Genomic DNA, 12491 nt, shown 5'->3' with positions numbered 1-12491 from the left:
TAGGCTTCCTGCGCCGGGTGACCGAGTCTCGGGCCAGGGCAGAGGGCAGAGGGCGGAACGCGCAGGCCGGCGACCGAGTCTCCAGTTCCCGCGGGGCGGCGGTGTGGCTCCGCGCATGCTCAGCTCGCGGTCCGCCACAGTCGCCGCGCTCCGGAGGCGCCGGGAGCACCGGGAGCCGTCACATGGCGCAGACAGGGGACACCAGCCTGGGGACCCGGGGGCAGCGCCGCGCGGGCGCGGCCCTGGGGCGCGCGCCTTGGTTCTGGGCCCTGGCGCTGCTCGGGCAGGCGGCAGCCGCGGGCGCGCCCTCCAGGCGCCAGTGGCCCGTGCCCTACAGGTGAGTGCGCGCGGGGGGCGGGCGCGCGCGGGGGCGGGCGCGCGCGGGGGCGGGCGCGCGCGGGGGCGGGCGCGCGCGGGGGGCGGGCGCGCGCGGGGGGCGGGCGCGCGCGGGGGGCGGGCGCGCGCGGGGGGCGGGCGCGCGCGGGGGGCGGGCGCGCGCGGGGGGCGGGCGCGCGCGGGGGGCGGCGGGACTCCGGGCGTCGGAGGGGGGACCCGCACCGGCGCGCGGGCCAGGGTGTCCGGGTCACGCGGCCGTGGGCCAACCGGGCGCCGTGTGGAAGGAAGTTGGGAGCGCGGGAGTGGCCCCTGCCTGTTGCGTGCCGCCCTGAGGCCTTTCTCTTAGGGACACTTGAGTCAGTGAGGAGGGGACAGACCCAGGGCTGACCTGAATTATGGAAGGAAAGGGAAGTAAAGCTATGTTATCGCGTCACTTTTAGACTCTCTGAACAGTGGGAAGACTTTTAGTTTCACATTTATTACGTTATGCCATCATTAGTTACCGTGAGTGTGTAACCTTTGGCAGACTTTACAGCGGGACCAACTCGTCTTGGTTCGCGGGGACTTCCCGTGTTTAGCACTAAAAGTCCGGTGTGGGGGAAGCCCCCGCTTCCTAGGCCCTGGGCACACCGGGAAGGCGGGGGACACTTCCGGGAAGGCGGGGGACACTTCCTTTGCCCCCTGGCTTAAGCCTGGAGGTCGGCGCTGGTCGCAAGTCGAGCGCGGAGGCTGCACCACTGTGAGGCGGGATCCAGCCTTGGACCTAGAGGAGTGCTTACTGGGCCTGCTCCTGTCAGGTGGCCAAACAGAGGAAGGAAACGTGGTGTCACGTGGGGCGCCGGAAAGGCCCGCAGCTTTGAAAACGCATAAAAACTAGCCCAGCCAGTGAGCTCAGTGGCTGAGCATGGACATCACGGTTCCACTCAGGTCAGGGCACATGCGGGGTCTCATCCCCAGTGTGGGGGTGCAGGAGGCAGCCAGTCAATGATTCTCTCTCATCATTGATGTTTCAATCTCTCTCCCTCTCCCTTCCTCTCTGAAATCAATTTAAAAAATCATTATATATATATATACACACACACACACACACACACACACACACACACACACACACACACACACACATATATATATATATAAAGAAAACACAACTATTTTCGATGACAAAACAGTGAGTTGGGCGGCAGGATAACCTAGTGGTTGGGAGTGAGTTTTGGATTCCAACTGCTGCTGATCAAATCGGACACCATCATGACTAGCTGTGTGATCTTGGGCAAGTTGTTCAGTATCTCTGTGCCCACGTGTCCTCCGCCAGAAAGTGGGGATAGAGTAGCACTACCTTAGTTATGTTGGGAGGATTAAATCTAGTAAATGCCAGCTGTTGTCAATCCTGGATATTAGTGTATTTTGCTCACTGAGTGGTTTTCGCCAGTTCTTGTTTTGCTTGATATACATGAAAAGAGAAGTTTGGGGTTGATGCTGGTGTTCTGGGAAATGTTAATAAAATGTTCATAAGAAGTAAAAATAAAATATTCAATAAAACAAGGAGGAAAGTGTAAATGCAAAACTACTTGATTTAAGGGCAGGGTATTGAGTATGACTTCTTATGTTTGTTTAACAGTTTCAAATATTAAGTATATGTGGCTACCTGCCCTAGCTGGTTTGGCTCAGTGGATAGAGCTTCGGCTGCAGACTGAAGGGTCCCAGGTTTGATTCCGGTCAAGGGAACATGCCTGGGTTTTGGGCTTGATCCCCAGTAGGGGGCATGCAGAAGGCAGCCAATCGATGATTCTCATCATTGATGTTTCTATCTCTCCTTCTCCCTTCTTCTCTGAAATCAATAAAAATATATTTTAAAAAAGTATATGTCGCTACCTAATAACCTCACCTGTATATAAGAAAAGTTATAAAGTGTGAACTTAAATTATGCTTTTGAAATTACCTTAGACATAAAATAGATTTGGCCGTGGGCAGGTGAAACATACATAATTAAACATTTGTTTAAACCAGGTAAGCACCTATCAAACAGGTGAGTATACATGAATCTGGTAAATGTTCCTGAGGGTTGTTACTATTTTTGGCTAACATTTAGGTTTCAATTAAAATAAGAATTTTTGTTGATGTGCTAGGATTGTAAAACAGTAGCTCTAGCCGGAACCTCAGGGATCTAGGATTTTTAGAGCACAGATAGAGGTAGCTTCCTTCTCTTTCATCTTTTCTCCCCGTGTCTAATAGTAAATATTGAGCTGAATTCAGCTGTAGGCCTATTGCCACAGGCTTCTCAAGCCACTTTCTTTTCTTGTTGCATTATTGAAGTAACCTCCTAAAACTGACCTCTCAGCCTTAATTTGGCCTCTCTACCTTCTAATTTATAAAATAAGGTTTATCTTACAGCAAAATCAGTCATATCAGATCTGCTACTTAAAATCCTTTATGCTGACTCCTCGGCTCACCCTCCCGGTGGTAGGACTCCGGGTTCGGCTGCCTCCCTCTCCTCTCACCACTCCTGCCTGGAAGCCTAAAGGCGGGTCTTAATTACCTACCAGAGAGAGACGCTCCCAGTGTGTTGTGCTTATCTTATAATACTTCGTGTTTTCCCTTTCTATCCTACTCTTCGAAAGTATCTTAAAAACCTAGGCCAGATCTTCATCTCTCTCTCTGACCTCCTCACGCCCACCTATCCCCTACAGGTGAAAATGATTTCTTCCTCTTTGTGTCCATAGGACTTTGTTTATTTCTTTGGTCTAGCACCTACTACACTGTGCTTCATTGTTTGTCTTCCCAGCCCCGACCCAAAGCGCCTCGAGGAAGGGAACGACGTTATAATTTTTATTTCCCTCCTTCCTAGTACAGTGTCCTACACACAGTAGGTCCTCAATAAATATTGGTTTCAGGAATATTAGTAAATTCTTAAGAAAATAGTAAACATATTCTATTTAATCATAATTATCTTTGAATAATCTTAGCACTTAGCATATGGATTGTTTGGGAAATTAAGTATCATTTGAAAACTTTTCCTTTATTCAGTAAATATTTGTCTACTAAATAAGATCTAGAGCTATAAACACTTTAAGGTATGGTCCCCATCTTCCAAGTTCTCCCAATGGGAGCAGGAAACAGGGAAGCATGCTATTATCAGTGTTTTTAATATACCTTTTGCTGTAAAAGACATCATTGGAGTTTGTTCACAGGATAAATACAGTGTATATTTATATGCTATGGGCTCAGCTTTAAAACGTTTTCTCTAAAAATGTTATTGACAGTGAAGTTAAAATTTGGATTTTAAAATGTGCAAGAAGAAGCATCCTAAGTTGATGGTTTCTTTTTCTTTATTAGACGCTTTTCCTTCCGTCCGGCACCAGATCCTTACTGTCAAGCTAAATACACTTTCTGTCCAACTGGCTCCCCTACCCCAGTTATGAAGGATGATGATGTCATTGAAGTTTTTCGGTTACAAGCCCCAGTGTGGGAATTTAAATATGGAGACCTCCTGGGACACTTGGTAAGGATGTATCTTGATCTTATAAGTTTAGTTAATTAAATGATGTCCTTATTAAGTGAATTTGAGGAAATATATATATATATATATATATATATATATATATATACACACATATTTTTAAATATATTTTATTGATTTTTTACAGAGAGGAATGGAGAGGGACAGAGAGTTAGAAACATCGATGAGAGAGAAACATCGATCAGCTGCCTCCTGCACACCCCCTACTGGGGATGTGCCCACAACCAAGGTACATGCCCTTGACTGGAATCGAACCTGGGACCCTTGAGTCCGCAGGCTGACGCTCTATCCACTGAGCCAAACCGGTTAGGGCTGAGGAAATATTTTAGATTGTGTTTATTGTTTTTGCTCTGAGTGTATTTAAAATGAGGAGTCAAGCCTGGCCAGTGTGGCTCAGTGGTTGGGCATCGACCTATGAACCAGGAGGTCAGGGGTTGATGCCCAGTCAGGGCACAGGCCTGGATTACAAGCTCGATCCCCAGTAGGGGGCGTGCAGGAGGCAGCCAGTCAATAATTCTCTCATCATTGATGTTTCTATCTTTCTCCCTCTCCCTTCCTCTCTGAAATCAATAAAATATTTTTTTAAAAATGAGTAATCAAAAAACCCCCAACATTATCAGGTTTTGTGATCCTGACAATAACAAATGCCGTTGCTCTCATCCCTTTTAATATTCTGAATCCAAACTCCTGGAAGAGTAGGAAGGGAGGAGGCCCAGAGGAAGGGGCAGAGCAGTCAGGAAACACTTCATTTTCAGGCCCCGTTGAATGTGCTTTTCCTGGGTTAGTCCACCATTTGAGTGTCTCATCCCCTGTGAGGTACAGAGTTCCTCCCCGAGACCGTGGCGTGGGGGCTTCTCACACTCATTCTAAGCTGTAAGGAAGTTAGGAACGTGTCCACATCGCATACGTTCTCCCGATCTGAGGTGAGCTGCAGTGGCCAGAGTGGACGAGGGCCTGGAGTTTGAGGAGCTACAGAGTGGACAGAGTAGCAATATGGAAGAAGGAACAGCGGAACAGTTGTTCTGCTTGACTTGCATTTGTGGTGTATCTGTCACATTTGCTCCCTCCGGTTCCTGGACCAGTGGTTGCTTCACAAATACTTCTATGCTTGTGTGATCTTTACACAGAAAATCATGCACGATGCCATTGGATTCAAGAGTACTTTAACTGGCAAGAACTACACAATGGAATGGTATGAACTTTTCCAACTTGGAAACTGCACATTTCCCCATCTCCGACCTGAAATGAATGCCCCGTTCTGGTGTAATCAAGGAGCTGCCTGCTTTTTTGAAGGAATTGATGATGGTCACTGGAAGGAAAATGGGACGTTAGTTCAAGTAGCAACCATATCAGGTAAGTTAAAAAAAGACGGCGTTATTCGATGATTGCATCAATATCTAACTGATAGAAATTTTTTTCATTGAGGCATTTCAGTAATGTCTTACTTTATAGAGGTTAATTTATAAAATGTACTTTTGGAACCACTAACCTTTGACCCAAACTATTACTCATGCAAAACTTCAACTCTAAGTGATGAGTAGCTTATCTCCTTTATTCCCATGGTAAAAATAAATGACATGATAAAACACTTTGCACAATTTAATTGGACTTCTTAAATAATAGAGGGAAATACATAAAATGCCTAAAAAACAACAACAATTCATTAAAGGACCTGTTAACTGTATCTGGGAAGAAGCTTTTAGTCATGAAAATAACAATTAAAATAATAATAACCACCACTCATGTTCTGAGTACTTTACATATATCACAGCATTTATAATCACAGAAGCCCCCTGAGATAGTTGCTATTATTTTCCCACTTTACAGATAGGGAAACCGAGTCACAATGAGATAAAAGTCCCACAACTAAGGAAGTTGGCCTGCAAACTTGGCAGTCAAGCCTTTTTAACTCTTTTCTTAACTACTTTGTACATGGCCTCCTAAAACATATGATCTCACACATTTGAGGCCTCTTGAGCAATTTAAATATTTTATCTCTGAGATTTTTCTGTTCTCTTGCATGTATTTGAAAGTTGCTGAAACAGTTGGAATTTTGCTGCGTGTGTGTTGCATTTAGTTAGTGATAAAGAAAGAAGTTCAGCAGAACTTGTATAGGAAACTGGTCACATTTTATCTTGTTGACTCATTGCTTTGTGTGTAGAATGAGGATGAGGCTTTTAGAGGTAGGGAGCTTGCCCATATCAGTTATTGAACTCTACATTATAAATTGTTCTTCTCCACAAAAGTGGAAATAATAAAACCACTGTTTGTTATAAGAACTATTCAATGAACCACAAAACTTGAGGAAATTATCATGCTTTCCGCTTGTACAGCTCGTTACAGAGCATTTTGGATTGTGTTCAGTGGGGAAGATAAGATACTTTTTTTACAAATAAGGAATTAAGGTTCAGCCAGGTGGCATGACTTACCTGTCTTTTAGGGTCACAGAGCTTAATGTAGAACCAGGAATAGAATTGGTGTCTCTTACATGCCATCTGGGGATATTTTAACTATATGCTGTGCTGTTTTCTAATCTTGCTTTCAACTATATACCATGCTGTTTCCTACTTTCTAATTGCTACAAACCATCCCAATAATATAAAAGTCCATTTCTTTTTTAACAGTGTTCGGTCTAATACATAGCTACTCTTTCTTTCATTCTAGGCCAGTTCACATCTCTCCTTTCTCATTTCCTCCTACCTCATTATCTGCAAATTCTTCCTCCTGACATCAATATATGATCATATGAACAAGAGATCACTATTTCCTGGAAAATATTTTGTAATATGCCAGTATTTAAGTCTTTTAAGTTATCCACCTGTTTTGTGATTAATCCTATCCATTGGCCTTTTCTCATGTTACAAAACAGTGTTTCAAAGCATTCTTATCTCTTAATCACAGCACTGGCTTTTCAAAGTTTAGGAACACAAAGAACAGTATCTCCAGTTTAAGAAAACAGGTTTTATATTACTCCACAATTTTAACTCTATAAAATTGATAAAGCAGCCACTCTATTTTATAGCATGAAGTACTATTTTACGGACTCAAGTTGGAGTAATCCGAGAAGCATCCATAGTGACAGAGAGAAATGTTGGGGCCAGGCTCTTTCAGGCATTATAAATGCCCAGGTGCTTGTCAACATGCAGAGTACAGTGTTTTGTTACCATTAAGAGGCTCTTGTGCTCTGGTACAAGGTGGTAGGAGGGACTGTTAGCCATCCAGGAGTCCATATAGTCTAAACTTGGCCAAAAACATTTCCAGTTTTAGTTGATTTATTGGAAGAATTTGTGTGGTGGGTAGGAAGGTTGTAAGCAGAATCTCAACAGCTGCAAGTACAGGAAGAAAGGGAAATAGCAAATGTTCTAGGTGGGTGGGGTACATGTGTCCTCTATCACATTGGAAGGCCAGCCTTCTCTAGCTATTCCTCAGGAGCCATTCAGACTGCACGCGTGCCATGCTTTGTGACAGAGCTCCGCATTTCACCCTCCTCGGTTCTTCTTGAACTCTTTACCCCTTTCGCTCTTTCCTCTTACACAATGTCCCCCTGCTTTCTTTTTCTCTCTTGCCTCTAAATACAAGGTTTGTTGAGAGGGGTAAAGAAAGACAGTTTCTATATGTGTATAATTTTGCTTTTGACTATAGCTTAAATGACTATAAAATTAGTATATGTAAAACTCATCTTTATACAGCCTATCATATCTAATGTTTACAATTAAGAAATATCTAGTGCCTTGAACATGGAATAAAAACTGGCTGAGCTTGGATTCCTATTGTGAGATGCAGGTTTGGAAATTAAAAAAACTATTGTTTATGTATGTACCTCTATAGCCTTAATCTGGTTAGAACATTTGACTTGAAACTAACATGATTAATTTTGATATTCACATAGTGATTTTTTTCCCCACTAGGAAACATGTTTAACAAAATGGCGCAGTGGGTCAAACAGGACAATGAAACAGGGATTTATTATGAGACATGGACTGTCCAAGCCAGCCCAGAAAAAGGGGCGGAGACATGGTTTGAATCCTACGACTGTTCCAAATTCGTGTTAAGGACATATAAGAAGTTGGCTGAACTTGGAGCAGAGTTCAAGAATATAGAAACCAACTACACAAGAATATTTCTTTACAGTGGAGAACCTACTTTTTTGGGAAATGAAACATCTGTTTTTGGGCCAACTGGAAATGAGACTCTCGCTTTAGCCATAAAAAAGTTTTATTACCCCTTCAAACCACATTTGTCAACTAAAGAATTTCTCTTGAGTCTCTTGAAAATTTTTGATGCAGTGATTATACACAGACAGTTCTATTTGTTTTATAATTTTGAATATTGGTTTTTACCTATGAAATTTCCTTTTATTAAAATAACATATGAAGAAATCCCTTTACCTAACAGAAACAACACAATCTCTGGTTTATAAAATCTTTATTCTACTGATTTGTATCCTTCTACCACCAGCATATCAGTTTTTCATGGAGTTGTTTTACATTTGTGTATTTTTTAGGCCTTTCTTCCTTGGGGCAGAAAGGTAAAATGCACAGGGGCAGAATTGCTGCATAATAGTATCTCAGGAATTTTTTTTGGAAAGAAGCTGAAACTAATAGTGCTGGCCAAAGTGAGCACATTACATGATCTTGATTTCAATCGGTGAACCCTTTATTAATATGGAGAATCACAGCTTATATCAGCTACATAGGCTCTTTGGACCCAACATTTTAAAATCATGAATACAGTGTAGCAAGATTTTAAAGTTAGCCCCAGTGACATTTTTATGGTAGGAGCTATTTTCTCCTGGGATGGTAGTTACCCTTTTACACTTAGGTACTCTTTGGTAGTTTAGACTGACTTCACAGCTCTTGCAGCTTTTGGAACTGCTCTGTTAGTTTGATTTTGTTCTGCCCACTTAAACCTAAAGACTAATTTGGACACCATATATAGAGTGGCTGTGGTTCCAGATGAAAAAAGAGCACAAGTATTGGGCTAGTATTTTAGAACTAGCTAGTAACTGGCATTGTGTGATATAAGCAACTTAATACCTTTGAACCTTAGTTTCCTTAGCTCTAAAATGATTCCTCTGTCAGGATGGTTGTAAAGATTGAACCCATGTATGTTTGGCCTAGTAAGGTCACAATAAATGGTGGCTATAAAGATTAATCAAAGAATGAACTGCCACCCTTGATCTTGCCTAATGAAACGATTGGGCGTTACTGACTGCGGACGTGTCTGGGTGATAGGTGCCCCGACTCCTTCACTGCCACATGTAGCCCTCCGTCTGCCCACCGAAGCCGCCAGATCGGAGGAAGAGGGTAAACTTCTCATCAAGAGGACAGGTTTTTGGCAGGGGTCTCCAAGTAGCTGTACTTCCTATTAGGGCCATCAAACAAGGTTACAGGGTCCTTTAAGTGTCTGATTATCAGCTGAACACATTGTCTCTATTCATGGAAAAAACACCCGTCAGTAAGATGATGAAGCAAGAATCAGAGAAAAAAACCCTGTGTTTAGTAGTGAATGTACCAATCCAATTCCGTTTCCATTAACATTTGAGTGCTTCCTGAGGGGTTAGTACATGATCACTGAGTTCTCATAAAAAGCCTAAGCATGGATATTATTTACCTGGTCCACACGAGTCAATGGGCCTTAGAGAGCTTAAGTGACCTTTCCATTGCTACCCAGCGAGCGTTGAGCCACGTTTGAACCAAGTTCTATTGACTGAACGGGATGCACTCTCAAGCAAGCTTTGTCAGCGCTGGTGTGTCCTCCGACCAGTGCCTGCATCATGTTACTAATACCAGACGTTACTGGCCCTTAGGAGAGAAGTACAGATACTTATAGGAAGCATTTAGAAACTTCGAAAGCACCTTGGAGTAATTTTGTTTCTGTTGAATCTAATTTTTAAAAAACAGGGCTTGTATTTTATGTCATTTTATAATTCATTTGTCTAGGAATTCACTTTTATTTTTCAAATTATAGGCACTAGATGATAGTCTGAAAATAAACACCCAGCCATTTACTACAGATAGCTTGAGAAACTGCACTGGTATGTCTACTGCAGAGCCTTACTCAAGTACATAGGGAGAACTTGGGTCTTTGCATTATCTCTTTCTAGGGGCTACAACGGGCTAAGGCCAACTTTTACTGGGTTCTTAGGAAAGTTGTTCCAGGAAAACAGTAGTTTAGATTTACAGAGTTGCATTGGGATAACAAGCAAACTCCTGTGCCAAGTTTGTGTTAGCTGTGCACCACAGAATTTGGTTCCATAGCAAAGACAAATGAGGACATCTGTACATGGAACTTGAATTTTAAAGCAGGATTCTAACAGTTATGTTAAAAAAGCATTCAAGACTTTATTGTTCCTAAGAATACTAATAAATGAAGAAATTCCGTGAAAGTAGCAGACTCAGGTGACTAGCACAAAAAGCATAACATTAATATACTAGTAAGTACTTCTTAAGAATTTTCTAAACCTGTCAACTGTCCTTAAAAGATGAAGTAGGGCTTTGCAATAGAGATGATTTAAGAATGTTTTCAAAATGGGAGTGGGGCCCACACAGGAATATGCCAATTAAATGCAGACCTTTGAAATACTGTATAACTTCAGTGTGATTGCTACTTTTCTGTTAAGTTGTAAATTGATAAAATTTCCTCTGTTTCTTAAGAGAAACCATTTGTTGAAGTTTGAATTATGTAAGGGCTTTACAATAAATATACCCTCACTTATTAATTCTGGCTCAGTATTAAGTATACCCACAAACTGGCATAAATATATTTTTATAGTTAGAGGAATATAGTAAAAAAGGTGAAAATAATCACTGAACTCTTAAGTATTTGAAACCTTCAATCAAAATTGGCTCTTTAGAAACCAGAAAAAAACAATTAGGAAGTTGATCCAGTTTTATGATCTGCTCTGGTGGCATTTAATGAATTCTCTGGGACTGCAGTTCCTTTAAGGTGATGACTTTACTTTTTTAAAGAAACGGTTGGCATGTTATACAAAGAGCAGTGCTCCAAAACCACACATTTTCCCCCCATTTCACAGCCAAACGGTTGGCCAGTTTGTTTCCAGCATCTTCCTCACATTTACCCTATTGTCCAAGTAGCTTCCTGCTCCTTAAACTTTCTACATTCTCTCGCCCCTATTTAAAACAAGAGAGGATATTAATTATATATTCTTTTACTGGACTGATTATTCTAAGGATAAGCTCTTAATTCACTTGGAGGAAAAGGCTTTGTGTCCTTTTATACATGTCATATATGGCCTTTTTTAAAGGAAAGTTGGGTGTGAGCAAACAGGTAAAACTTTTCTGGCTGCTTGGTAGTATTAAAACAAGCCCCACAGTTTGCAAGTTGGTGCAGCTGCTATGGAAAAGTGTGGAGGTTCCTCAAAAAATTAAGAATAGGACCCCTTACAACCCAGCAATTCCACTTCTGGGTATATATCCGAAGAAACACAAAACACTAATTTGAAAAGATATATACACACTTATGTTCATTGCATTATTTACAACTAGAGGCCCGGTGCACGAAGATTCGTGCAATAGACCTTCCTTCACCTGGCTGCCGGCACCAGTTTTCCTCCGGCACCGGGGACCCAGGCCTTGGCTCTGGCCACCGCCTTCCGCCTTCTTTCAGGGTCGGGGCTTGGACCCCGGTGGCGGCGGCGTGGGGCAGGCGCTGCCCGGCCCCATGCCGCCACCCGCGATCGGGGCGCCACCGCCACCTGGGTCCCTCAGTGATTGGGGCGCTGCCCGGGTCCCTCAGCGATCGGGGTGCAGCTGCCGCCCGGGTACCTCAGTGATAGGAGCGCCTCCGCCACCCGGGTCCCTCAGCGATGGGGGGGCGGGGCAGCGTGTGGGGGCCGCCATCTTTGCTGGGTTAATTTGCATAGCGTCCCTGATTGGCTGTGGGAGTAGCGAAGGTATGGTCAATTAGCATATTACTCTTTTATTAGGTAGGATAGGCACGATATCAAAGCAATGTAAGTGCCCATCAATAGACAAGTGGATAAAAAAGTGATGGTACGTTATGCAATGGAATATTACTCGGCTATAAAAAAGAATGAAATCTTACTGTTTGTGACATGGATGGACCTAGAGGATATTATGCAAAGTAAAATAAGTCAGAGAAAGACAGATACCATATCATTTCACTTATATGTGGAATTTCAAGAAAAAATGAAACAAAACAGTAACAGACTGACAGTTATAGAGAACAAACTGAGGGTTGCCAGATGGGAGTGGGGTTAGAGGACTGGGTGAAAAAGTTAAGGGATTAACAAGTACAAATTGGTAGTCATACTGTAAAGCATAGCAAATACAATCAGTAATTCTATATAATAAAGAGGTAATATGCAAATTAACCCTCATGCCCTGACAAGATGGCTGCTTATGATCAGGCCGGCAGGGGGGTTAGTGAGGGACGACCAAACGACTGAACAAGCAGGCTGCATGGGGTGACCAGGCCGGCAGGGGGGTTAGTGAGGGGCGACCAAATGACCAAGCAGCAGGCTGTGTGGGGTGACCAGGCCAGCAGGGCGGGTTAGTGAGGGATGACCAAATGACTAAACAAGCAGGCTGCGTGGGGTGACCAGGCCAGCAGGGGGGTTAGTGAGGGACGACCAAATGACTAAACAAGCAGG

General features: G+C 43.2%; 1 protein-coding gene across 1 annotated transcript; it reads left to right on the top strand.

Annotated features, from left to right (window-relative positions):
- Positions 1–115: 115 nt before the first annotated feature.
- On the top strand, positions 116–12491 carry CLN5 (CLN5 intracellular trafficking protein; the record flags this gene model as incomplete). Its single annotated transcript, XM_079779466.1, is given in 5 exon segments — positions 116–178; positions 180–337; positions 3673–3838; positions 4984–5209; positions 7765–12491. Coding segments are annotated over 5 exon segments (1125 nt in total). The 3' UTR covers positions 8277–12491.

The sequence above is a fragment of the Cnephaeus nilssonii genome, assembly GCF_951640355.1.
Source record: "Cnephaeus nilssonii genome assembly, chromosome: 8".
Classification (NCBI taxonomy): Eukaryota; Metazoa; Chordata; class Mammalia; order Chiroptera; family Vespertilionidae; genus Cnephaeus; species Cnephaeus nilssonii.
This window is presented reverse-complemented; position numbering and strand designations above follow the sequence as displayed.